Source organism: Pollicipes pollicipes, unplaced genomic scaffold, assembly GCF_011947565.3.
Source record: "Pollicipes pollicipes isolate AB1234 unplaced genomic scaffold, Ppol_2.1 Scaffold_4295;HRSCAF=5057_pilon_pilon_pilon, whole genome shotgun sequence".
NCBI classification, from domain to species: domain Eukaryota; kingdom Metazoa; phylum Arthropoda; class Thecostraca; order Pollicipedomorpha; family Pollicipedidae; genus Pollicipes; species Pollicipes pollicipes.
Window position 1 is genome coordinate 13433333 of NW_023596461.1, and position 27851 is coordinate 13461183.

Below are 27851 nucleotides of genomic sequence, written 5' to 3' on the forward strand. Positions count from 1 at the left end.
TGCTGGCGCGCGACTGGTGCAGACCGAGCCCGGAGGCCGTGATGGACTTGCCCTGGGCCGGGTTTCGCACCTCCATCTCCACCGGACAGCCTGGCGAAGGGCCGCACGGTCAGCGCACACCCGGCTGCAGCAGGGCCCGGCTAGCCCGGCGATGGTCTGGACGACTTGACCGGGAACATCCCAAGCATCTCGTAATGATGCCTGCCCTGAACCTCACGAAATCACCTAATTTTCTTAATTCACGCGACAGTGCGTGAGTTACTTGCGTGCTCCGCACTACAGAATCCTAAATGCAATAAGTTGTCAATATCCCACTGACTGGCTTAAAATATATCACATACAGCCCCAATAATCAGCTTTAGACTACCCGTCACTGCGAAACGACCAGCGGAATTCTGTTCAAAAAACATCCCCTGACAGCCAGCAGCGGGGCGGTCTCGTGGCCGGCACGCCAGGCGGCGGCTCTCGCACTCACCGGAGACAGGCACACTGTTGTACTTGACGTCCACCTTGTGTGGGATGGCCACCTTGGGCGTGAAGATGACCTCGTACTGGCCGGCGCCCAGGTCCCGGATCGAGTGTTTGACCTCCTGGCCGGCGGCGCGCACCGAGACGGACAACGTGCCGCGGCCCGCCTGCGACGCGTCCACTGCGGCCGACGGTGTGGGCTCAGCGGTGACATCGCACAGCGACGGCACTCAGCGGTGACGTCACACAGTGACAGCACTCAGCGATGACATCATACAGCGACGGCATCACATCCCCCAACTCACACACGACCGGCGACAGCATCACATCCCCCGGCTCACACACGACCCGTGATGGCAAGCTGGCAGACACACTTGGACTTGTTTGGTTCAGAATCCCTGCGCACCACATACGCTACTCATGAATCCCTGGCACATTAAATTTACACTAAATCCCGGGCGAGGGCATCCAGGAAACAGCCGCTACGAAGCAAAGTATCTAGGAAACAACTGCTACCAAGCGAAGCATCTACCACCTGCAGCTATTGAACGACAAGATCGACCTTGCGTCAGGACGGCCGAGTCGGGCCTCCGCTCGGCCTGGCGCGTGCCCCACCTTTGAGGACGGCCTCGCGTCCGGCGGCGGCCGGCTCGCCCGGCCGCAGCCGCACCCGGTTGGGGTCGGCCACCTCCACCACGTAGGGCTGCTTGCTGATGGTCTGGCCGCCGTGGTAGACGGAGACGGTGTAGGCGCCCACCTCGGCCGCCCGGTACTCGGCCCGGTACAGGCCCGACTTGAGCCGCGTCAGCCGGCTCGGCACCTCGCTGCCTTGCGGCCCTGCCGAGTCAGGTCACAGCGCATGTCAGGTCAGGTCACAACACGCCGCGACAGGGGATGGCATGCAGTGCATTATTGGCGCATCGCGTGCTCGTTGTGACGTTATGCTTTAGGAATAGGTAATCTTAAAAATAGTCAAAAACAAAATAAGGATATTTCGGCAATATTGTTCCTGGAATAGGTCTTGGCAATGCTTGGACGGAACTCATGAATCCCTCGTCAGTCTTGACGTCGGTCAGAAAACGACCATTCAAAAAAACAACCGAAGGGATATCGGCAATGGTAGCGTTAAAAGGACCGCGGTCGAGTTTAGTCTGAGGTACGAAACCCCTGCTACCGGCCTCTAAACTGATGTTTGCCTTTATGCCTCTCAGACAGCAAGCAACGGAATCCCACGACGAAACGACGTGGGACAACGGAAGGAGCCACTCACCGACGATCTTGACCTCCACCTCGCCCTCCATGCCCTTGGCGTCGACGTCGAAGGTGGCCCAGCTGCCGCTGACCACCTGCTTGAGCCCGTCGCCGCGTGCCGTCACCATCTTGCTCTCCTTGCGCTGGATGTGGCGCATCTCGCGCGCGTCCAGCTCGCGCACGTCACACTTGAACGGGCTCCCTGGCGGGCGGCCGGCGGCGACCGTGAGCGTCCGACACACAGGCCATCAGAGCACGGCTCTGAAGGCGCGCCGAAAGGCGTGGCAATACATCTGGTGCTATGACGCAATTTGCCGACAGGGTTAAGCATATACGTATTCTCGGGCTGGCTAGTTTGGCTATGTCCGTGCGCTTGCTGACAGAAGCGTTGCTGACGCCACAGAAGATCACGTGTGTCATACGGCCATCGCGCGAGCAAAACGAGATCACTGTAAGCCTCTAATCTGTGTTGTGCCCAAAACCACGTCACGCACCTGGCACGTCCTCTTCGTTGAATGTGACGTTCACGAAGTGTGGAATGGCCTCCTGGGCCACGAATGTGACGTCATACAGGCCACGGCTGCGGGCGGCCACCTGAAACAGCAAAGCATGAGGTCAGCGCACGTACTGAATGGCTCGCTCCGGGTACGAACAGTTGCCGAAATAAGAGCAGCCTGACGCCCTCCTCGTCAGCAATGCTTAGGCACGTAGCCAAGATTTTTCTGCGGGGCTAGATGTTTTCTCAAAATATTTTCATATGTTCAAACATTTTTTCCGAAATTTTGGAAATCTAAAACGAATCCCTCCGAAATTCCCCAGTATCCCCTGGTGTAAGCCTCATGGCTCATGTGGACGACGTCATTGGACCACGGCCCTACCCTTGGCTACATCGCCGCCACTGCCAAAGACACATTGACAGCACGTGGCTGAAGCGGACCTACAAGCCTAGCAGGTCTTCAAGCATCAAAGTATTATGCCAAAAAGCGCACGCCCAGTCCCCTTAACAGAGCAGCCGGCGCACAGCGCGTGGTCCAGGCGGCGCGCGTCGCGGCCGCCGTGGCCCCGACCTTGACCGGGGGTCACTGACCTCAGCGCGCACGGTGGCCTTGCCGGTGGTGACGACCAGCTCGAGCGTGCCCTCGCCGGCGTGGGACGCGTCGACAGTGAAGGTCACCGGCCGGCCCACCTGCAGCGCGACGGCGTCGTCACACCCACACGTGACGTCACTGGTGAGAGGGACCGAGCGGCCGCCGCGCTGGCGCGCTCGTGGCAGGAATAAGGCGCGGTTAGCTGCACCTCGAGGAAGTTGTGGAAGCAGTTCACACTCTGCTGCTTTCCAAGATTCCACAAACGGATTCCCATTTACGCCGGAGCGCTTAAATTGTGAAGCTCAAACGCAAAGCCTTACTCGATGTGTGATCTCAAGCCTCAAAAAAGTGAATACGGAATGCTGCTAAGAATTGTTCCACATCTTACAACAGCAATCAACGACGCAAACAACATGGGCCAGATAAGCTGGGCTAAACTAAAGACTGCAGGGTCATCTCACCATCCGTTTCTCGCATTGTCCAAAGCGCACACACACACACACGCAGATGGTCCGGCCCGGCCAGACCGCCGCCAGCTGCGCCCCGCCAGCTGCGCCCCGCCGGTCCGGTCCGCTGTCCGGCCCACCTTGGTGTTCTCCAGGCCGGTGACCACCACGCGGCCGACGTCGTAGATGTTGCAGGTGAAGGGCGAGCCGCCGACGGGCTCGCCGTCCATGACGACGCTGACGGTGTGGGGCCCGACCTCTGCCGGCTGGAACTCGGCGCTGTAACCAGGCCGCTGGCGCCCTGCTGCCGCCGCCACCGGCACCGACGCCCCCTCCCGGCGACGATCACTGCGGGGCGCGCGGAGGAGGTCAGGTGGGGCCAAAGGAGATCACAGAAATACAGGGTGTCCTGCTGCAGCCGCACCAGCACCGACGCCCCCGCCGGCGACATCACTGCGGGACGCGCGAAGGTCAGGTGGGATCACGGGAGGTCACAGAGATACAGGGTGTCCTGCTGCAAGGTCAGGTGGGAATCAAGGGGAGGGTCACAGGGGACACGGGACACTCCTCTATGACACCACTGAGGGACACACTGGCTATGGTTACACGTCACGGGGGCGGGTAGCAGGGTGGTCGGCGGGGCGGGATTTGACGTTGTAGTTACCCAAGATCGGCCGCATACTGCACCAGGGGACAATACAGGAAATTAAGACCTTCTATAAATCATGCCTAATACTTTTCCTGATGGGCACCACACATTACACAAATAAAGCAAATAAGCCAGAACCAGTAGCGTTGAATAGCAGGAAAACTGCAACGCTTTCAGTCTCCTGGAAAACATGGTTATACACTGATGAAGAGCTTCATGACAACTATCACTTTCTTATGAAACTGCATCAGGTCATAGGTGTGTTTTCTGTCGAGCAATCTAGCATGCGGAGACACCTAACTGACCGAAGCAGCCCAGGTGGGCGACAGCAGCCAATTCAGGGCTGCCAGCTGGGGGAGAGGGAGGGGGGGGGGGGAGGCGGAAGGTACGAGTGCTGCTGGGTGAACGGCGCGCATGCGAATGAGCTTTCGATTGCGGGACGTGCATTCCTGAGGAGACCACAACAGAACGCAACGCCACTACAGCGGCTAATCAACATGACCACACTTTCGCCGGCCAGATCGGACCGCTGGCATCATGAGCTTTCGCTTTGCTCCCGGTATGTGCATAAAGGTCAGACTTAACCATCGTTGCAGCAAAGCCTAGTGCCAATGACGCCGAGCAAAACAGTCGCAGTCACCGTCACAGGGTCCAACATGATGCAGGGCTAAATGAGACGCGCTGATTTGGATTGCGACAGTTAGACAGAATACCAAAGGAACGCAATGATTTTTGTATTCTGTATGCCAGTTTCTGATTTGGTGAATGCCGTTTCATTGCACGGCGTACACCGCCGTACAGTCAGACAAACGCGGTACCGCGCTGCAGATCTTATTGAATAACAAATGAACGTATTAAACGGTCCAAGATATTGCTTACAGCATAGTTTGAAACGGTCATTCAACAGGTTTAACGTACTTTCTACGTGGGCTGCAAACTAAAACTTGAGTAGGTTGATAACACTGGGTTGAAAAACAACATTCATGAATCACGCACGATCCACGTTTGCTGAAGATGGAACATTCTGCTCGATATGGAACATTCCGCTGGAGATGGAACATTCAGCGGTACATTCAACGCTGACATGAGCGCACAATATGGAACATCCCTGTAATCCATGCACATACAAACTAACATGCTTTCCTGGACCAAAGCAGATTCTGGGCACCAGTACTACAAATGGAAGCTAGTGACAATAACGGAATACATGAAGGTGGTATTTTCGTATATTCTGGATCGGAAATGACGTGAAGTGTCTGGTTCATAAGTAGGCGCAATCGTTCCCAATAATGCTTCTCGAATCGACTTTTAATGTCATCTAAGCCACAGTCTGCTAGAGCATCACCTATGAGCCCAACACATCAGCTGATAAAACACAGCAAATCTAGTGGCGGCATGCTCGCACGTGCCGCCCGAGGGTCGCGAGCCGCAGCCCTGCACATGACAGCACAAGCTAAAGACGACGTGTACCGCATCAATGATCATCGAGCTGCGGTCCCAGCAAGAGAGCTACCGACGGCAAGAGAGTCAGGACGGAGGAAGCCTTTTGGCATTTCTCCGGCCTCAGGGCCGGCGTCTGACTCACGCGACTACGTCGGTCTGCCTGCCCACCTGCTCCGCCTGCGCCGCGCGCACTCACGCGAGCTGCGCCGAGCGTGCTCCTCAGCCCAGCGCGCGGCTCCCCTCCAGCCTCCTGAGACGCGGAGGATGGCCGCCTCGCGCGCCGCTCGCCAGACCCGCACCGCCGGCGTCCGGTCACACCTCTCCGAGAGCGCGGCGCGCGCCGGCCGTGACCGGACGTCCCCGTCCGGCTCCACGCGGGTACTACCCGGCGCGGCCCGGCGCCGCCGCCCGGCCCGACGCTTTCCCGCCAGCTGCCGGCGCGGCGGCAGCGGCGGCCGCACTTTCTCGCGACCGCGGCGGGCGGACCGCCGGCGCGGTATGCATGCCCGCCTGACGAACGGACGCCGCCGCTTTCTCGGCCCGTCACCGGACGCCGATGGCGCCAGCGGCTGACGCGAGGACGGGTGACGCCAGCGCCGGCGGTGGCGGCCGCAGGAGGGAGAGGGGGCAGGCCTCCCGGACGGCGCCCGAGGCGCGGGCGTGCGGCCGAGCCTGGTTACATGTGCTCGGGACGCGCTGGAGCGGCACGAGCGCCCGGTCCGTGTCACGCAATGACGGTGCTCGCAGTGACGAGTGTGACGCAATCTAATGGTGGACACGGCCGCCGGCATTGTCTCTGGGGGCTCTAAGGGAGAGGTTATGTGCGTAGCACAGCGCTAGGAGCACTTACATTACAAAACACGGCTATTCCGTTTAGAGCGATTGCCTGGGCATCGCCGTCATAAGACAAGGCTTTTCAGGGAAGTACGGCATGCTAATGATCTCTCTTATCACAGTGGTGTGGTCATCCGCATTGTTGTAGCGCTTGACTTTCCCACTGACCATTTGGCAGGCAGCGTTCCGGCCGGTCTTCGCTGCGGAATGACGAGCGATACGTGTCGCAACTCTGCACGCCCGTCCAAGGAATGGCCAACTCATCGCCTTTCGAATAGCAGCCGGACGCTGCATTCACTGCACTCCGGTCAAAATGGTCAACTGCCACGTCTTACGTCAAGGCAGTCGCTAGAAAGTTCGATTGTGCATCCGAACAGTCACAGTTTTTCAAAGAAAGTCACAAGCCTTCGCGTTGCAGCTGGTGAATTTTCAGGAATTGAACAGCTCTTTCTCAAAACCAGTAGCATGCACTCATCGCGTGACGTGTTCAAGTCATTCCCACGAACATGGAGAGCCTCCATACACTGACACTGACACTGACACTGGTGACACTATCGCCGATGGGCGTGACGGCGCGCCGTTAGTCCTTACGTTAGTCCTTGTCCGTTAGTTAGGTAAATTACATTTCCAAGGCTGAGAACATGCTAGTAAGAAGCAGGCCCACCCCCGTGGCACCCGAACAATTTGTTTCTTCTCACGCTGACACCGGACCTCGGCTCGTTCGTTCCAGCACGCCTGATGACGACACGAGGAGCGTGGCCACCAGTCCGCGCTATGACTCCGGTGAGTCTGAAGCCTTTGTCCCAGGCAGTTTGGTGCTGTTGCGCCAATGTGGCGGACCGTTGCCACACAAACCGAGCCACTGGGTCTCGAATGTGGGTCAGGGTAGTCATTCGTTCATCGTATTGTTCTCCGTAGCCGATTCGTTCTGCCTGGTTGGAGGGAGTCGGCTAGCCTCACCAAACTGTCCGGTTTATGGTCACCAAAACAGCCTCATTACACCTCGTTTAAAAATAATGAAACCAACCCAGGCAGTGAGCCGCGTACCGGTCTGCGGGGAGCCAGCCATAGTGGCTGTCGTCTGATCCCGCAAAAGCTAGGCTGCGGCACGTGTTTTTGTCGTGATCGCAGGCATGCTTGTTTGTTTGTTTTTGGTCAATTCAAGGCGTAGATCGGGCACCTATATCACATGAAAGACGTCTTGTGGAATACGTTTCGTAGAATTCTCCGAAAATGCTCCTGGAAACAGCTGGCCGTATGGAATAGTACGCCAGACACCACGTAAGAACGAAATTATTTTCATAATTCTGGAACTTTCATACTTCACACACGCGGTCCGAAGCGATGCCAACTAACGCGCCAGCCATCTGATTGCAGTTACGCATACTTTTCAGCTTAGGGAGGCTACGTCACCGCAGAGATGGCAGCTTGGCATAACGCTACCCACTGAGTTAAAGAATCGGCCCGCTTTTAAGCGTGACGTCATACCGGAAGCCAAATGAAAACGGAAAAGCGTCACATGAAAAACGGAGAACGTCCTGTACAGACGGAAACGCCTGATACGCTCAATATTCGTTTCGTGTAGACAGGGCGATCACACTCGCCTCAGCAAATTTCAAAACGTCGGGGTCGTTGTGCAAAATGATGGGATCAACAGACGATGGGAGATCAGTGCTCAACAGCCTGTGAGGCCGATGCCGGATGCTCAACCAGGGATCGCCATGGATGGCTAGTGCAAATGCGCATTCAGTTCCGGACTTTGCTAGCATGGCTTGAGCGTAAGTCAATCAGGTCCATTTACGATGGCTGGAGCGGGGACGAGTATAGTACATGGGTTTTACTTTTCCCCGCCACACTCAAAGTAATCATTTTAGCACGTCTGACTGCAGCCGTAAGAACACGGCATGATGTCACCAAGCCCGTCCAATGACAATGCTGCCGGGACCTATTGCTGTTGTACCGGGTTTGGACAGGTGGAGAGACACTGCACCTTCAGTGCGCAGAACCTCGCGTTCCTGTGCGGTTCCTGCCCGCGTCCCACCCGAGTTCCGGTGCGCGTTCCCGTGCGCGTTCCTGTCTGCGTTCCTGTCCACGTTCCTGCTCACACGACTGGGCCGCAGATGACACATGCACCAGCAGGCCTAAATACAGTCCTCATACCCCCGCGCTGTCCTTGGTTACCACGCCGAGTCAACAGCGTTGTAAAGTCGTGCCAGTCATCTGATGTCTCCGTTGATATCGAAATATGTCAACCATGATCTATGCGGTATTGTGTTATAAGGAAAACGCGGAGATTACTATTTTCACAGCATGATATCTGGAGGCAATGCTGATAGTCCACCATCTAGCACAACGTGTTGCGGACAAAAAGTTCGCATAGAAAAAGATCGCATGGCAATGGTTCGTAGCATAGACATCGCGTACCTAAGTTCGTTAGGATAAAGTACATAGGCGACAAAGCACGTAGGTGATGAAACTTGTTAATTTGACGTTTGTAATGTCAAATGCTCGGAGTATAAAAGGTTGCATAGGATGAAACTGGTATAATAAATCGGTCGTCCGGAAAGGTTCGTAACGAAAATGCTCGTGCGCGCATATGTTTGTGTGGACAAAAGTATGTAGGCATATGTTCTTATGCCAGCTTAGGTGTAAGTATATAAGGTTCGCAGCGGGTGAAGTTCATGTGGCAAAAGCGTCTGCGGAAAAGTTCGTGTGCCGATGCATCAAGTAGCTAGGCAAAACTCGTAAGGAATATTTATCAGCAATAATTCCGTTTGGCAATGTACGTGCGTATAAAGGTGTATGCAGATACGTACTGCAGGTAAAAGGCAGATGCCCATCATTGGTACTGGGCGTCAGATGAGGGGCCATTGCGGAGGCCACCACATTCCGGATACCGAGGGATGGGAGGGCGTAGGGGTTGGCGGTGGATAGCCAGCTGACAGACGCGGCGAGAGGCGGCTCGCTTGTGGAATACGGCGGGCAGAAGCGCCAGTGGCACGGGTTATATAATTGGTTATATAAACTAAAGCCCAGCCCAGACAGAAAGATGTACTCGCTGGACCGACTTTGATGCACCCCCTCCTATGAGGACCTTGTTTGCTCCCGACCCAATATATCCAGAAACTATCGCTTTTAAACCACACGCCTGGCAGGGTTAGAAATAATGCAATCGAATTTCATGCCTTAGACCATCCCACGGGAAACTAATTTCAGAAAAACCTGAGAGCCGACGTTGCATAACCATATGAGTGTACGCGCATATGAGCATTATCCATACAAACTTGTAACTATTGGTCACTGCTTCCAATTTTTTTGGCGTATGTACTTTTGTCAAATAAACTCCATCAGTTACGAACCTTCCGTGTGTGCAACTGCTTACGAACAATTGATACGTGCTTCACGCATACGAACCTTTTATGCATTAACTCTGTGCATGAAGTTTTGTGTGCTCTAACTCTGTGTCTCAAGGAACTTTTTGTAACTACGAATGTTTCACAAAGGTACTTTATACCATACCGACATTTGCTTACGAGCCTTTGCGTACGTACTCCTGCCATTCGAACGTTATACCTTAAGTTTGTTGGGGAGGCAAACAAATAAACAAACACACATTTGTTTACGAACAACTGTGCACACGTATTACGCATGCGTCCTTTTCCTATACAAACTGTCCCCAAACCAGCACAAACGAGCTAGCGCCAAGTCAACAGCAGTCCGATCCCTCTCCGGCCCTCTGAGCCGCTGCGACGCATGCGCACATCTGCGTTTGAGCGCCCTCTGGTGGCCGCTGCGTCACAGCCAAAGAGGCGCTCCACGCACCACCACTGACCTGTGACGACGCACTCGGTGACGGTCACGCCGCGCGGGTCCACGGTGAAGATGGCCGGCCGCGACAGCGGCGACATCTTCAGCGACTGGCCCGAAACGACCACCTGTGAGGAGTCCGTGATCTTGCAGGTGAAGGGCGAGCCTGGAAAGGGACAGGAGCGTTAATCATACTGTAGACTCTTACGGTGACGACGCATTTTGGAACATTTCAAAGTCAGATTTGCGCACTATATTTTCGTGGCGGTAGCCGGCATCTCAGCCAATGACAGGTGCCTCCCAGCATATGACCACTGACCGCTGGTGGCTCAAATACTGCAACATGCTGAATATGCATATACACAGGAGGTCCTAGGTAGTTCGACACTCATCAGCGAACACGGAAGGCCGCTTGCGCTTCAGAGTCGGACAACGGCGGCTCCCACACACGGCGGGCTGTATGGACCCGCGGGGCCGGCCACAGCCGTGCGAGCAGGTTGTGAGGCCCTGCAGGTGCGGCCACAGCCGTCCGAGCACCCTGTCTGGTCCTGCAGGGCCAACCACAGCCGTCCGAGCAGGCTGTTTGGTCCTGCAGGGCCGGCCACAGCCGTCCGAGCAGGCTGTGAGGCCCTGCAGGGGCAGCCAAAGCCGTCCGAACAGGCTGTGAGGCCCCGCAGGGCCGGCCACAGCCCTGTCCGAGCAGGCTGTGAGGCCCTGCAGGTGCGGCCACAGCCGTCTGAGCAGGCTGTCTGGCCCTGCAGGGCCGGCCACAGCAGTCTGAGCAGGTTGTAAGGCCCTGCAGGGCCGGCCACAGCCGTCCGAGCAGGCTGTGAGGCCCTGCAGGAGCAGCCACAGCCGCCCGAGCAGGCTGTGAGGCCCTGCAGGGCCGGCCACAGCCGTCCGAGCAGGCTGTGAGGCCCTGCAGGGCCGGCCACAGCCGTACGGGCAGGCTGTCTGGTCCTGCAGGGCCGACCACAGCCGTCCGAGCAGGCTGTGAGGCCCTGCAGGGCCGGCCACAGCCGTCCCAGCAGGCTGTAAGGCCCTGCAGGGTCGGTCACAGCCGTCCGAGCAGGCTGTCTGGCCCTGCAGGGCCGGCCACAGCCGTACGGGCAGGCTGTCTGGCCCTGCAGGGCCGGCCACAGCCGTACGGGCAGGCTGTCTGGTCCTGCAGGACCGGCCACAGCCGTGCGACGCCGTCGGCGGCGCGACACTCACCGGGCACCGGCTCGCCGTTGAAGCGCACGCTCAGGATGTGGTTGGCCGACTCCTGGGGCTTGAAGTTGACCCGGAAGCGCGCGTTGCCCTCCGACTGGACGTAGTTGGGCACGTTGCGGCCGTGCACGGACACGATGATCTCCAGGTTGCCGGCGCCCGCTTGGCTGGCGTCGACTGTGACACGGCACGGCGACGGGGTCAGCTCACAGCGTCAGCTAGGTCGGCTGACGTTGGTCACGGGTCAGGTCAGGGAGGCACGGGGCGACTGGAGCAGCAGCCCAGGTCACAGCATCAATAAGTCTGGTCAGTCAGGCGCCAGGTCATGGTCGCACTGTGTTAGACCTCACGTCAGGTCACAGGCGGCGCGTCAGGATGGAGGCCATCGATTCAGGTCACCGTGCCACCGAGTTTGGTCACAACCATAACAGTGATACAGCGCTTGTGGAGGTTTGGACTGAGTCTCTCTGTGACTGGTCGTGCGTCGTCGCCGTGCCAGGCCGCGGCACTGCCCGAGGCAGGTGCCAGAGCCGTAAGCTCCGGTCACGGAAGGGCGCCATTTCGGGCGATAGTCCCGGACCAGCGGGTAGACCCGTCCACGCAGGGCAGCGGCTCGACAGTGCTACACTGATGGACTCTGCCCGCCTTAAGGGATCCCAGAAGCAGATTGGGAATGGGTTGGCCTCGATGTTAAGCCTGTGAACTATCATCGAGCCGAATAGGGAAGGTCTAAGAAAACAAAGTGCTATTATAAAAATGGCCGCACCACGCTGTTACGCCGCAGCGTGAGGGCTTTGGAATGTGGAACCGCATAACGCTTCCGCACTGCGTTAGCGACAAGGACATGCTGAGTCAGCGACTTCTCGTGCTCTATTCGTTCACGTTCTAGCGCCAGGTGAGCGAAAGGGAGTTATTTATGATGCCTTTTGCTGGCTCATGGCGTAAGTTCCGTCACGATTTTTCACGGACGGTCTCACCAGCTGGTACTAAAGCATGCTCTGAGCCTTTGCCACCATGAAAGGCGAAGAGAAAGGTTCACTCGCCGGGTGGGCCGGATTATTACATGATCGCGTAAAATCATTTAATCGCAAGCTTTTTCCGTACCAATTTGTAAAACACCCCCGCTTCGGGTTATTGACCGGTTCCTATCAGGAGCCATCTGTAGGCAAGGAGATAGCTCACAAAAAACTGGAACGCATTTTGTCATAAATGAGTATTGCGGCGCTAGGTCCTTGCATTTTAAACAACTCACAGGACCGTTGCGAAGAATGCAAACCAAATGGAGTTCAGAATGCGCAGCACACAAGTGCTTGATAAAATAACGTTCGTAACAAAGATTCCCTATGAGTCAAAGATGCACTATCTTACTTTTGTCCCCGGGGACCGATAGCTATGAGCGTGTATCTTGTGCGATTACACCTCATTAATTATCTACGCCGCGGTCGTTAATCTACCATTAACTGTAGAACGACCATTTCAGCGTCATTCAAGCGTGCAGCCAACTCTGAGGGGTGAAGATGTACCACGTGAACGAAAATGAATGCTTGAGATTCGCCAGCATTGTCTGATCCTTAATGTTAGAGCAGAAAGCGAAGGGCATAAACAGCAATTGCTGCATATCTACTCAAATATTTGCCACACCGGCAGGTGCCATCCTCACATGCAAGCGTTTACCAAGATGCTGCGGTTCGAGTGACCATACAGGCCAAACAGCCGAAATAATAACAGGATGAGCATTTCGGGCAGACTGAACTTAAACTCGTTCAAATCCTGGTCAACGGCAGCGCAGGGAATGCACTGTCCTATTTATATCAAGTGATGAGAAGAAGGGACACCCCCTGGCCACGTCCCACTGCGACTTCCACACACGACGGCGTGTGTTCTGATTGATCTCTGATTGACCCACGGGCCATCCAGCGTCCGCAGCACTCTGGTGGGGTCCGAACACTCCGGGAAGGTCACTGCACGACCAGCAGGCACTCGGGGGAGGGGAGAGTTAGGGGAGGGGGAGGGCTCGGAGCACGGCCGGGCACTCACTGCAGAAGTAGACGGGCTTGCCGACCACGCCGTTCTGCACGTCCGTCACCTTGACCTTGTTCACGTCGTACGCCTTGACCACAAACGGCGCGCCGGGGATCAGCATACCCCCAAGGCGAACCTCGACGCTGTGATCACCTGCGAAGACGCCGCCACTTTAAGGACAAGCACGGCGTGCGGTGTACTCAAACAACATCTTCCTCGCATGCCAAAATGATTGGAGATTAAAAATAACGGCACTGAATACAGGCGTCATGGACACTCTTTGAAATAATTATTCGTAAATCTAACATTGCAAATGCAGGTTGCAGCAGCTGCGCATATGTCCTGCACGTCTATTTTGCACGCTGTAACGCTTTCCCTGTAAGGCAGGGTGGTAAGTCTAGAGGTGACGTACCGACTTCGGTGGGCGTGTACTCCACCATGGCACGGTGTTCGTCCACGCTCCACACTTCGGCCGTGACAGGGCGCCGCAGTGGTGACAGGATGGTGACCGCCAGGTCGGCCAGCTCCTGACGGAAGGAGAACATACAGGTCAGCTGAGACATCACACACAGATCAGCGGGACGGGACAGTGACCATGAGGTCGGCCAGCTCCTGACGGAAGGAGGACATACAGGTCAGCCGAGATATCACACACGGATCAGTGCGACAGGATGGTGACCACGAGGTCGGTCAGCTCCTGAAGAGTGGAGGACATACAGGTCAGCTGAGACATCACACACAGATCAGCGGGACGGGAGAGTGACCGTGAGGTCGGCCAGCTCCTGACGGAAGGAGGACATACAGGTCAGCCGAGATATCACACACAAATCAGTGGGACAGGATGGTGACCACGAGGTCGGCCAGCTCCTGAAGGGTGGAGGACATACAGGTCAGCTGAGATATCGCCCACGGATCAGCGGGACAGGACAGCGACTGCGAGGTCGGCCAGCTCCTGACGGGAGGAGGACATACAGGTCAGCTGAGACATCACACACGGATCAGCGGGACAGGATGGTGAACACGAGGTCGTCCAGCTCTCACCAGCTCAGCACGAACAGCTCAGCGGAGAGGGGACGCCGACCTAGACCTGGCAACTGAGGCCCGTTGACAGCGGGTCAGCGGTGGCGGATGCTTAAAAATGCGTCGTGAAATGTAAAGGAAACGTTATTAACCATATTGGCGGGTCCGAGTCTAGCTTCAAAGCTCATGGCCTAACGCCACCACGCAAAACTAGCTTTGAATTTCGCAGTGCGATCTGTTCAAGGCTGCGAAATCACGTCCCTGTGTTTTACTGAGCAAAAACTATGGCGAGCGGCTCCGCGCCGCGGCTGTACTGACGTGCGTGCCCTGGGTGTCGATGTTGAAGCAGGTCTGGCGTCCGACGGGCACCTTGCCGACGCCGGCGCCGGACACGGCCACCTGGGACGCGTCCATCACGGCACAGTTGAACGGCGAGCCTGCCGGACGGCGCCAGCCGCGGTCAGCGGTCCACCGTGACACGGAAGCGTCACGCACGGCCCAGTGGCGAACAACGGTCACCGGTCCGGTGTTACAGGTGACATGTCTGCAACACGCTTGCGTACAGATCGGTCGCGGCGCAATGGGAAGCCTGCAGGACGGGGAAAGGCGGGATAAAGAAGGGTAGGTTGGACGAGAACGGAAGAAGGGGATGGGGAGAGGGGACGTAGAAGCGATTTAAGCGGCGGTGCTCTCACATGGCGCCGCACATCTCGGCTCCAACGCTCCCTCCATTCGAACACTGAACCATTGCGGCGGACGGCTCTCGCGACCTGCGTCGCCCAGCCTTTCAGCGGCCAGTATACCAGATGCGAGCCAGCATTGGCGCCCACCAGGACCTCATCGGACGTGGGCCACTGACCTGGCACGTTCTCGCCGTTAAACTTCAGCTCCACTTGGTGCAGCTTAGCCTCCTTGGGCGTGAACGAGATGGCGTACTTGTGCTGGCCCTGCGACTGGGCCGACGTCGGCACCTGGCCGTTGTTGACCGTCACCTCCAGGTTACCCGGCCCGGCGTTCATCGTCTCCACTGCGGAGGCGGCGTAACAGACCCTCACACACCGTTACACAGCCTGTCACACAGCTCGTCACAAGCCCGCTGCGCGGCCGCCACGGCACCCATCAGACGGCCCGTAACACGACCGTCATAACGCCTGTCGTACGACGCGTCACACAGCCCGTCACACAGCTGTCGCGAGGATCCGTCAAGTGCGGCACCCGCCCGTACGGTGAGATGTCGAGGCCCGACACCACGCTCCAGCGCACCGTCCGGCTGCTGATACTCCACGCCTCCAACTGCTAAGGTCATGGGTGCCGCAAAGTATCGCATAACTTCATGGGGAGTCCACGAAGGCGTGGATGGAGAACGATATTTGACATAGTTTAATGTTAAAGCTCCGTTTAAGTCTAGGACCATTAACTTGCGCGGACTTTGAAGCGACAACATTTCAAATCGGTATCCGCGCGTCGCAAGTGGCCATCGTGCTTAAAAGGGCACCATGTCGACTGAAACCATTCCATCAAGAATTAAGCCCGAGCCACAACTCCGCCCACTCACCGATGAAGGTGACGGGTCGGCCGACCACGCCCTTGGTGACCTCCTTGACCTTGATGGCGCTGACGTCATACACCTTGCAGGCGAACGGGCTGCCGGGAATGGGCGAGCCGCCGAACGCCACGTGGATGCGGTGCTCGCCGGCCAGCCGCGGACTGAACTCCACAGTCAGGCCGCCGTCTCCGTCATCCTTGACTTGGGTCGGCACGGCCAGCCCGGTGGGGCCTGGCACATTGCGTGCGGTCAGGTCGGGTCAGGTCGAGGTCGTTACGGAGCCCCGGGCGGCGGAGGCCGGGTTAGTGCTCCCCGCGCCTCAGTCGGTTAGCGGGCGGTGGGGTCGGGGCGCCGGCCCCACCGCCCGGTCCCGTCCGTCCCGTTCCGTCGGCACTGTTCGGTTACGGGCCGCATGGCCAGAGGCTACCAGCCTAACCTTACGTCTAAGTTGTTATGTGGTCGTGCAAGGTAACATCGATCCTTCGGTACGTTATACCCATTAATCACAAAATTTATCAGCTCGGTACCCCCAGGCGAAATTAATGTTCCGTTCTTCGCGACCGCAGCGCACGCAGTCAAACGTAATTACGGCAATGAAACAAAAGCGGACAAACGGAAGGCCCCTGACCTTCGACCTCTCATGCACACGCGGGTCAGAGGTCGTCGGAAAGTGAGCGGCAAAATGAAAGCAAGTGAAACGAGGTTTCGTGGGCCCATGAAACAAGCCGGAAGCAGCTGGCTAGCGATGGCAGCCGAAAGAAAAGTCATTGTATCTCATCAGGAATTTGTCGATTTAAAGAAAGGCCCAGTGAGGAAGCACACACCACTTTAAGCCATGTATGTCTTATAAATGAACATATGATAAAAAACATTGTCAGTCTCCAATCGTCCATGCACTAAACTACATTCACATGCATCCAGTAAGCGTTAGTAAGCGAGTGTTAGTGAACTTTAGGGGAACTATAACGACCTGGAAGAAGAAGGAAATGCTTCTATTAGAACCAGGTCTGCAAATCTTTCAAAGTCTAAGCCGCCATAATAGCGGGAAATAATGTACAGGCTCGAAGGACAAAAACGTACAAGCTTCAGTGCGGTCGCATTGGTGGCAGGCGATTGCTTTGTTTTGAATCGTGCGCCGCAAGACATTTCCGTGCGGCGGTGCCTGGCGTGAACACAACGAAAACAGCAGAACATCCGGTGAAGCAGACCTCCACAGGAAAGTTAACCATAGGACAGGTGAGGTGGAAGTTAACGACAAAAGTAACGGTGGGACATCGAAGACAAAGAGTCGAGTGCACGCTCCGAACCGCCCGGCAGTGCCACGTCCAGACAGCCATCCCGGACAACTCGGCCGGCCGCCTCTCATGGAGGTCTCTTCGCCGCGAAATCCCCGCAAAAACGAGGTCTCACCGACTAGCGAAAGTGGCAGTAAGAGCCTCGCCGGGCGACGCTGCACCCGCAACTGACCGCAGCTGACACAAGACGGCGACCGGCACGCGGCGTGAGCGGCCGCAAACTCACCATCGACGTTGACCTCGACCTCTTCGACGTTTCCAGAGACATTGCTCAGCGTGAAATACGACGACTTGCCCACGGCAGTCGAGGCGAGAGACGCGCCTTTCACCACGATGTGGTTCGGATCGGACTGTACGTGCGCCATGAACGGCGAGCCTGCGGACGAGCCGAGCAGTCAGTGGCGGTCACCTTTCATCACTGCACGGAGACACGGTCATCTCTCATCACTGGACGGGGAGGGTTACCAGCTGCACCGGGACACGGTCTTCTCTCATCACTGGACGGGGAGGGTCAGCAGCATCACCGGGACACGGCCATCTCTCATCACTGGACGGGGAGGGTTTCCAGCTGCACCGAGACACGGTCATCTCTCATCACTGGACGGGCAGGGTTACCAGCAGCACTGGGACACGGCCATCTTTCACCACTGGACGGGGAGGGTCACCAGCAGCACTGTGACACGGCCACCTCTCATCACTGGACGGGGAGGGTCAGCAGCATCACCGGGACACGGCCGCCTCTCATCACAGGACGGGGAGGGCCACCAGCAGCACCGGGACACGGTCATCCCTCATCACTGGACGGGGTGGGTCAGCAGCAGCACCGGGACACGGCCGCCTCTCATCACTGGACGGGGAGGGTCAGCAGCAGCACCGGGACACGGTCATCCCTCATCACTAGACGGGGAGGGTCACCAACAGCACTGCGACACGGCCATCCCTCATCACTGGACGGGAGGGTCACCACCAACACCGGGCCCCGGTCATCTCTCCTCACTGGACGGGGAGGATCAGCAGCATCACCGGGACATGGCCACCTCTCATCACTGGACGGAGAGGGTCAGCAGCAGCACTACGACACGGCCGTCTCTCATCACTGGACGGGGAGGGTCAGCAGCAGCACCGGGACACGGCCATCCCCCATCACTGGACGGGGAGGGTCAGCAGCATCACCGGGACACGGCCGCCTCTCATCACTGGACGGGGAGGGTCAGCAGCATCACCGGGACACGGCCATCCCTCATCACTGGACGGGGAGGGTCAGCAGCAGCGCCGGGACACAGTCATCCCTCATCACTGGACGTGGAGGGCCACCAGCAGCACCGGCACACGGCTGCCGAATCCGGAGCTTCATTGCGTCTGCATATTTTTTACAGACTTTCACGGTTAACGCAAGCAATTTTCTAGCGACTCTGGCACTGCCTGTGGCGACTGTCTAACGCTAGCACTAACTGGCAGTGTGGTGACCAGCAGTTAACATCCCAAACATCGCAACCCTCGGAGAGGACGTTCTCGGATGACTTTTCACACGATCTTACACCTCTCACAGCACTCACGCGGAGCCATTCCCTCTATTCACTCCCAGCGTGACACAAAACCCGCACGGCAATGCCGCTTTTGCAGACACAGTCCCCCTCGCCCTCCACACCGCGCCACGTACCGGGGATGGGCTCCTTGTTGAAGGAGATGTTGATGGTGTGGTCGACCGGCTCCAGGGGCACGAAGCTGACCCCGAAGCGGGCCGAGCCCTGCGGGTGCACCTGGGTGGGGATGTTGCGTCCCCCGGCGCTGATCGATATCTCCAGGTTGCCCTCCCCGGCCTCGCTGGCGTCCACTGCGGGTGGAGGGGCGCCAGAGGTCAGAGCACAGACAAACTGCGTGCCGCAGCTGAAGACGACAGTCCGAGTGGCAGAGAAGTGTGCGCGGTCAGGCATGACACTGCAAAGTAACCTTGACTTGTGGAACAAATCGGCCCACTCCGTTGATTGGCAAAGTTCCGACATGTACTGGCCGCATTAGGGCGGCCGGCCGGTCATTATTTGCTCGTCGGCCATCAGCATTATGAATGACCGGCCGTGAGAACTGTCTCCGGCCCACGGCGGCGCGCTTTCCCGCGCGGAGTGGCGCGGGCGGCGGCACCGGACCGCAGATGGCGCGCCATGCCAGCTGTTTTTGCCTGCAGACGGCCGGCCCGTGAGTCCGCCGGAAGGATAACGGGCGCCGGCCGGATGCGGCGCCCGTGACGGCACGGAAGCGGCGGGCTGGCGCGCCGGCGCGGGGCTCGCTGGCGGAGGGGTACCGGCAAGGCACCCGGATAGTGCAGGAGTACCGGCAGGGGACACGGTTGGTGCAGGAGTACCGGCAAGGGACACGGCTGAAGCAAGAATATCAGCTAGGGGTCCGGCTGGTGCTGGTATACTGGCGAGGGCTCCGGCTGAAGCAGAGGTACCGGTGAGGGGCCCGGCTGGCGCAGGGGTACTGGCAAGGGGTCCGGCTGGAGCAGGGGTTCGTTCCGGGAAGGGGCCCGGAAGGAGCAGGGGTACTAACGAGGGGTCCGGCTGGAGGAGGGGCACTGGCGTGGGCTCCGGCTGAAGCAGGGGTACCGGCAAGGCACCCGGATGGTGAAGAAGTACCGGCAGGGGACCCGGCTGGAGCAAGGGTACCAGCCAGGGGTCCGGCTGGTGCAGGGGTACTGCCAAGGGGTCCAGGTGGAGCAGGGGCTCGTTCCGGTGAGGGACCCGGAAGGAGCAGGGGTACTGGCGAAGGCTCCGGCTAAAGCAGGGGTACCGGTGAGGGACCCGGCTGGTGTAGGAGTACCTGCGAGGGGTCCGGCTGGGTCTGAGGTATCGGCGATGTGTCCGCTGGCGCAGGGTTGCCGGAGGGGTCTCGGCTGGATTGGAGGCACAGGCGTGACGGGCCGGTTGACGGGGGTTCCCACACAGGGGACTGACTGACGCAGGGACGTGGACACGGATACACTGGTTTGCAGACGCCGGTATTCAGAGTGATATATGTATGATGATGCATGTGTGTATGTATGTATGATGTATGTATGATGATGTATATGATGTATGATGACGTATGGCGACTGCGAGCTTCCGCAGGGGCCTTGGTGCGGTGACGACCGATTATCTTTGTTCGAGCGCGGCTATCTGGTGGCAGCGGGAAGTCGCCGTGCGGAGGCGACGGGCGACAGTGCGTGATCAGGGTTCGTGTACAACTGTCAACAACTCGGCGACCACTCCCAAAGCCAGCGGCAGCAGCCACCAGTGGACAGCCGAGTCACGGCACGTGCGATCCGTCACGGAGCAGAGCCCCTAACCAGCCTGGGCTTCCCCGGGCCGATCTCCGCACGCTGTGAAGACCCGCCGCCGCGGGCTGTGACGGCCCGCGGCGCGGCGCCGGCTCGTGGGGAGCTCGGACGTCCGATGCGGTTCCGATAGGACCGCCCGGCGGCCGAGGTCAAACCGCTACGGTGAGTGGCCCTTTGTGTGGCCCGCCCACGCACCGCCGTCCGGAGAGGCGAGGAAAGCCTCTCAAGGACAACGGAGCCTTTCCACTGCAGCGGGCTGTTCGCTCCTTCGGAAGGTAACGGACCACTGTCAAACAGGATGTTTGTGCAGTGTATAGCATGCGAGAGGTCAATTTTACCGCGTGAGTCATCAGCACCGAGACCCCGACTAGCTCCTGACCTATTTGACCGACAACAAGCGCTAAAACCCAACACCGGCGGAGCCCCCGACACCACTATTGACGTGAGTAATAGTCCGGAAATGCCCGCAGTGTGTGCCGATGCGCATTTTTCGTGAGCCAACTGCGCCACTATGCACAGGAACGTGCATTCACCCGATCGCAACGAGCGGGCAATGCCCCACTGAACACGATCGGAAAGCCTGCAGCCCACATAAGCCGATCGAAAAAACAGCCGGCCTCTGCACCAAACATTGCTCGTGTTTTCCTCATTCCAGCGGAGGGACACGAAACCGAACAAACAGAGTGCCGCGCCCGTGCCTGCGCCGTCCCAGCGCCCCCCACTCCGGTGAAGTGACCACCTGGCCCCAGCACGCTTCCCTGCGCCCGGGGCGCGCGCGGCCACCACCCCTGCCCGCTGCCGGCTGCGGCGGCACCCACCTGTGAACTGCAGGCTCTTGCCGATGGCGCCCTTCGGCATGCTGGTGACGGTGACACGGCCCGTGTCGTACACCTTGCAGGTGAAGGGCGTGCCGCTGACGGGCGCGCCGTTGTACTCGACCAGCACCGTGTGCGCGCCCACCTCCAGCGGCGTGAACTCGGCCGTGAAGCCGCTGCGCACGTTGCCGGTGACCTTGACCGGCAGGGTCGAGTGGGCCGGGCCGCGCACCGACACGGCCAGCTCGGCGTTGCCGCCGCCGTCGATGTGGATGAGGAAGCTGGCCGGCTGCTGCACGGGCAGCAGCTCCAGGTGCCGCAGGTTGACCGTCACGCGCGAGCTGCCCTGCACGCGGCACACGAACGGGCAGCCGGGCACCGGCTCGCCGTTGAACTTGATGTCGATCGTGTGCGTCTTGGGCATCTCGGGCGTGAAGGTGACCAGGCAGCGGCCGCCGCCCAGCACCTGCACGTGGTTCGGCACCTCGCCGTCGTTGATGGAGATCTCCAGCTGACCCTCGCCGGCTTGGCTGGCGTCCACTGGCGGGCACGGACGGGTGACGTCACATTCGTGCATCACCAGCAGATGGCGTCACCCACCCGGACACAGGCAAGTGACGTCACCCATACACTCCAGCTGGTAACGATGAATAGCGAAATGAAAGGCCACGACAGCTGGCCAGCATCTCCAACGGTGAGAGGTCATACCCTGACCGGTTGGCCTCCGTTGGAAGCGGAACACAGACACCATCACGAACAAAACGTTGTTGAAAAGCGATGGATAGTTAAGCGATCATCCGTGGTCAAATCAAGATGACCCATTTCGCACTGCGCGGATAAACAAGCTTCAGGAACCGTCGTTCACCACACTTCTGTTGACCACGCTGCGCAGCATATTCCGCGTGCCGCCCGCTGTACCCGAAAGTCAGCCGGCTCTGTGGCGGGCGTAGCGCTTCCGCGTGCCGGCGGCCCCGCTGGCAGCCTCCTCAGGCCCGCCCGCCTGCGAGGCCGGCGGCGGCGGCGGCAGGGGCACTCTGCCCAGCGCGAGGCTCACCTCTGAACTGGCAGGTCTGGCCCACCACTCCCGTGGGAACGTCCGACACGCGGATCAGGCCGGCGTTGTATGCTTTAGATACGAACGGGCTGCCCGGAATCTGCGGAGGCGCGGCAGGGGCGCGGCTCAGGGCGGGTCACGGGTCACGACAGGGGGCGGGGCACAGGGCGGGTCACGGCGGGGCACCACGTGCCACATGCGCACGCTTGCGAACCGCGTCATACACACGGATCAGAACAAATAAACTGACGGTGCCGTGGACGAAGCCGGCTCCGGGTAATCCCTGAGATGCATGACGGGATTGCAGCCCACCCAGCGGTGACTCAATCATTCAAGTCGAGATGATTCCATTCCTAAGGCCTTGTAACGCGAGCGCAAACCGTGCTATTTCAAAACACATGAGCATGAGGCCCACACGGAGCAATAATGCAACCATGGCGTCCAGTATGTCGCCATCTGCAGCAAATAACTGGGTGTACACACTCACTCACACCCAGCGTGTGAGCACCACACGCACGCCATCTAACCGCGGCGTGAGTGTGTCAGTATCAGTATCGTGTATCAGTATCAGTATCGTGAATGTGTCAGAATACCGAACGGCAGCGACAAGCAATTTCACGGCGACCAGCCCAGCCACTAATTCAGACCTAGCCATCGAGTGGCCGACAACCATGAGAACACACGTCACCTAGAATAGACGCGCTCGCGCCTGCGGGCAGGAAGAGCCGCAGAGCCGACCGCGCCGTCCACGCGACCACACTCACCGGCTGTCCGTCGACATTGACGTTGATCACGTGACTCCCCACCTCGGAGGCGGAGAATTGACACTTGAAGATCCCACTGGACGTCTCTGTCAGTGTGAACGGTACCGTCCGTTTGGACGGGCCTGCCGGCGGAGGCGGCGGCCGGTCAGCGTCGCGGCGAGGGCGCGGTGACAGGCCCCACCCGCTTCTGACCGCGGCCCCCTGTTCAACATACGCGCACGCTGCACCAGTGTCTGGAGCCCGTCGGAGTCGGGAGGATCGCAGTGGTCCTCGTGACGTGGATTATGTAACAGCGGCGCCACGGCACGCAGGCTGGCCGCCGCGCACGACGCGCGCCTCAGCCGACCCGTGGCGTCAGCGGTCGGACGTTTTCCTGCTTGAGCAACTAGTAAAGCAGTGGTGGGTCCCGCTTACTTCAGTTCGAAAGCAAAATTTGTGTGTGTGTGTGTGTGTGTGTGTGTGTGTGTGTGTGTGTGTGTGTGTGTGTGTGTGTGTGTGTGTGTGTGTGTGTGTGTGTGTGTGTGTGTGTGTGTGTGTGTGTGTGTGTGTGTGTGTGTGTGTGTGTGTGTGTGTGTGTGTGTGTGTGTGTGTGTGTGTGTGTGTGTGTGTGTGTGGTGTGTGTGTGTGTGTGTGTGTGTGTGTGTGTGTGTGTGTGTGTGTGTGTGTGTGTGTGTGTGTGTGTGTGTGTGTGTGTGTGTGTGTGTGTGTGTGTGGTGTGTGTGTGTGTGTGTGTGTGTGTGTGTGTGTGTGTGTGTGTGTGTGTGTGTGTGGTGTGTGTGTGTGTGTGTGTGTGTGTGTGTGTGTGTGTGTGTGTGTGTGTGTGGTGTGTGTGTGTGTGTGTGTGTGTGTGTGTGTGTGTGTGGTGTGTGTGTGTGGTGTGTGTGTGTGTGTGTGTGTGTGTGTGTGTGTGTGTGTGTGTGTGTGTGTGTGTGTGTGTGTGTGTGTGTGTGTGTGTGTGTGTGTGTGTGTGTGTGTGTGTGTGTGTGTGTGTGTGTGTGTGTGTGTGTGTGTGTGTGTGTGTGTGTGTGTGTGTGTGTGTGTGTGTGTGTGTGTGTGTGTGTGTGTGTGTGTGTGTGTGTGTGTGTGTGTGTGTGTGTGTGTGTGTGTGTGTGTGTGTGTGTGTGTGTGTGTGTGTGTTGTGTGTGTGTTGTGTGTGTGTGTGTGTGTGTGTGTGTGTGTGTGTGTGTGTGTGTGTGTGTGTGTGTGTGTGTGTGTGTGTGTGTGTGTGTGTGTGTGTGTGTGTGTGTGTGCGCGTATGAACTTTCCAAAATGACACTCGTTTTTCGAGACGTATCAGCACTAGGCACTAGGGGATGGAAATGGTTAAACCAGTTTCATCATCCATAATAAAGGCGGTTATTTGATTGATGTAACTCACATGATGAATTTGTGATTTCTCAAGATTTGTGTCATGCACTGACGTTCTCGTTTAAACGATGATATCAATACGTGAGTTCATGTCATGATTCGTGAAAAGGTTGATGTTGTCACTGCAGCGAGCAATTCCCTGCCGACCATCAGCGCGGCCCGCATGGCTCTGTCCCTCGTCGGTCGTCATAAACGCGCAGTGTCTCGCGTTCTTAGGCTTACGACTCCATGTCTGTTGCCTTCCCGGCCACTGAACCGTATCCACCCTTTGTGTCTAACAAAAAAAAACAGACCATGCTGCTCCCCCCCCCCCCAAGAAGGGGTTTCGCGCATCGCGGACGAATTGACAATGCACCACTGGCTGGCCGCCTGCCAGCGGCGTCGGCGGGGGCGGAGCCTGCCAGGTTCCCGGATGTTGGTCTGGCCCTGCTCCGTGGTTCACCGGAAGAAAAAGGCGCCGCGCCCCGCCCCGGCGGCCGGCTGACCTTCCCGGCCCGAGGCCGCGCGGGGCCGCCGCGCACGTGATCCCGTGCCGTGACCAGACACGTGCCAGTACGTGGCGCGGGCGCCGCGGCGTCACGCGCCGAAGCACGGGCGAAAGCGACGCGGCGTAGTCGGGATGGCGAGATCCGGTGCGGTGGCTCCGCGAGAATGGGATGGGGGGGGGGGGGGGCTCGGTGCTATGTTGCGTTACGCAACCACGTGATGCAACGGAGTGACCATTCCACGGTCTGTAGCGCACAAACCGCCAACTGTCTGCATTGCTCAGATAATCGCCAATGTGTCACACTTTGCACAACTCGTCACCGGTTATCTTACATGAAAATCTCAGAGCTTTCACCCCAGCTCACAAACCATGACGGAAGATTTGCGCGTAGCCGCATAGCAAAATTTAAACTATGCATGACAGCTGCACATATCGCTATTCTTATCAGTCGTTTGTTTCTATTTTTGGCTGTGATCCTGAACCGCAGGGGAGACTGGGACAAAGTGTCACCCTGCTGTACCTAGTCATTGGGCTGCAGCGAATTCTCATGGACAACGTTGGAACTGTCATAGCGTTAACGGTATTCGTCGCATATGTTTTCGGTCTCACACATGCCGTTTAAAGACGTAATTGCTGCTACTGTGGCTATTCCGCTGATGGGTTCCCATCCCTGCCACAGCGAGGGCGCATTAGTAACGTTCCGTCAGACAAATTAGAAGCACTTGCCGCGGATGGTTAGCTTTGAGCTGAAAACGACACCACGGCGTGCACTTAATAGGGAATTAGTATCCAGTGGCGTAGTCAAGATTTCGCCCGGGGGGGGGGGGGGGGAGGAATTGTAGCATAGGAAGTCCTTTCTGCCAAGGAGTCCACTGTGCCACAATAGGCGGCCCATTTTTAGGCTGGGGACGATTTTGGGCTCAGGATCTCATTTTGACGCCTCAAGGGCCCGAACTGCCCTCTGTCACGATAACCTCCCCGCCCGTCGGCGAGACTCCCTGCCCTCTGTTACAGTGACCTTCCCGCCCGTCGGCGAGGCTCCCTGCCCTCTGTTACAGTGACCTTCCCCGCCCGTCGGCGAGGCTCCTTGCCCTGTTCTCTACAACGAGGATTGGTGATCGCTGACCAGCCCCACCCGGCAAGGCTTCCCCGCCCCGCCATGCGGTGAAGACCAGTGGTCAGTCCCACGTGAAGACGGAGCCCTCCTACCCTCTGCCCCGCTACCCGGCACGTGCAGACACTGACCGACAACGTCGACAGAGAGGTCCGCCTTGCTCCTGCCCGGCGCCGAGATGTCAATGGAGGCCGGCTTGGACGCCGGAAAGTGTTTGAGGTGCTCGCCCAGCACCTGCAGACCGCCGGCAGCGTCCATGGCGGCCACCTCCACCTCCCAAGGCGAGCCTGCGGGGCGGACGAACCTCCGTCAGCGGACGCGTCACACGGCGTCACAGACGGCGGCGTGCGCGGCCTCACGGTCGGTCCGCGGCGAGTGGGCCAGCGGCACACAGACACCGGACACGGGTGGATACAAGGCGGCAGCCGCGGGCGACGTCACGCAACATACCTGCAGCCATCATCGCTCGTTTATCAGCCATAGACACTGCGGGATACAGGACATCCTGCTCTGCATTATAATCACACATACACTCGAGGTTCGTGGGATCAAACAGCTTGCATCTGAAAACCCTCATAGATAAATTCCATATCACGAATCCTTTAAAATATGTCGATAAGCAGGCCATTCTTTGCTCATTGCTATCAAAATCCGGCGGAAAGTTCCCTTCTATACCTCTCATTAAGTCCTTGACAACGTCGCGATGTTTTTTACCAAACCGCGTCTGCTACATGGTGGCTGTATTTAAACGCATGAAGCAAAATTCCATTCTAAATGTGATCCATCATAATACAGCCTGATTAGGCATATCAATTCACCGCCGGCGCAGCCCCACTGGCGTGATCTTTATGCGGAAACTGCTTGTCACGCCAGTGTGACTAACGCCCAGACACCACTTAGTTTGATACAGGAATGCATAAGAGAAGATAGGAAGACATAAGACAAGTGGCAAGATAACTTGCGGGCGAATGGACACTTCCAAAAATTACTACACAAACCTCTCTCAAGACAATCTTTCATACACCATCGTATTTCTAATGATGAAATTACGTGGAAAGCGAGAGAGTATGGTCCTGGCACCCCATCACTGCCCTCAGTCTGCGAGCTAGCCAGGACGTGCACAAGGCTGAGCCCAGCGGAGCGGCGGGTCGGTCCGGCCGGGTGCGCCGGCGCTTGGGCAGGACCAGCTGAGCGGCGGGTCGGTCCGGCCGGGTGCGCCGGCGCCCGGGCTGGACCAGCTGGGCGGCGGGTCGGTCCGGCCGGGTGCGCCGGCCCTCGTGCCGGACCAGCTGGGCGGCGGGTCGGTCCGGCCGGGTGCGCCGGCGCCCGGGCCAGACTACGGCCGCTGGACCGTGGGATCGGCGCCCGCCGCCGGCCTGGGAACGGCGCTGCCCGCGTGACGCCGGCGGCGCCGTCGAGGCAGCGCCGCTGGCCGCCGGCTGTCGGCCGCACCGGTCCCGCACGCGGCTGGGACCCGCGCCGGACCCGCACCCAAAACCTCACAACCAGCCGAGCTTTGCCGAAAAGTGGGAACGTAAATGGGGATTGAGAACTCGGTATTTCCATGCAACACCACGGCTTAGCGTCACGTTTTCAGATGCTGGGCTGCAGCTGCAGCGCTTAAAAGAGCAAAGTTCCGCATGTGAGCCTGGCTACCGCCCAAGGGTTTGAGCCAGTGTGATAGCCTCACATTGAGTCTAGGCGGCCGGCTGGATAGCGTTTGATTCGGACTGGCGTGTCTAGTCATGCCGAAGAAGAGTATTCAGTACACGTGTAGGCCCGCCGAAGGCGAGGATCCAGGCTAGCACGCCTGATCCTAGCGGTGTTCTGCTCATGACCGGAATGACGGAGCGGA

At 58.3% G+C, this 27851-nt stretch overlaps 1 protein-coding gene across 1 annotated transcript in view; it reads right to left on the reverse strand.

Moving 5' to 3' along the window:
• Positions 1 to 27851, reverse strand: part of LOC119096313 (filamin-A-like) — an 88235-nt gene that overhangs the window by 55559 nt on the left and 4825 nt on the right. Inside the window, 13 exon segments of the mRNA XM_037219154.1 lie at positions 10012 to 10152; positions 11202 to 11375; positions 13236 to 13373; positions 13633 to 13747; positions 14559 to 14677; positions 15100 to 15267; positions 15796 to 16017; positions 17308 to 17457; positions 18742 to 18915; positions 21213 to 21749; positions 22264 to 22363; positions 23028 to 23149; positions 26128 to 26283. Coding sequence (XP_037075049.1) covers positions 10012 to 10152; positions 11202 to 11375; positions 13236 to 13373; positions 13633 to 13747; positions 14559 to 14677; positions 15100 to 15267; positions 15796 to 16017; positions 17308 to 17457; positions 18742 to 18915; positions 21213 to 21749; positions 22264 to 22363; positions 23028 to 23149; positions 26128 to 26254 — 2287 coding nt within the window. The 5' untranslated portion in view covers positions 26255 to 26283.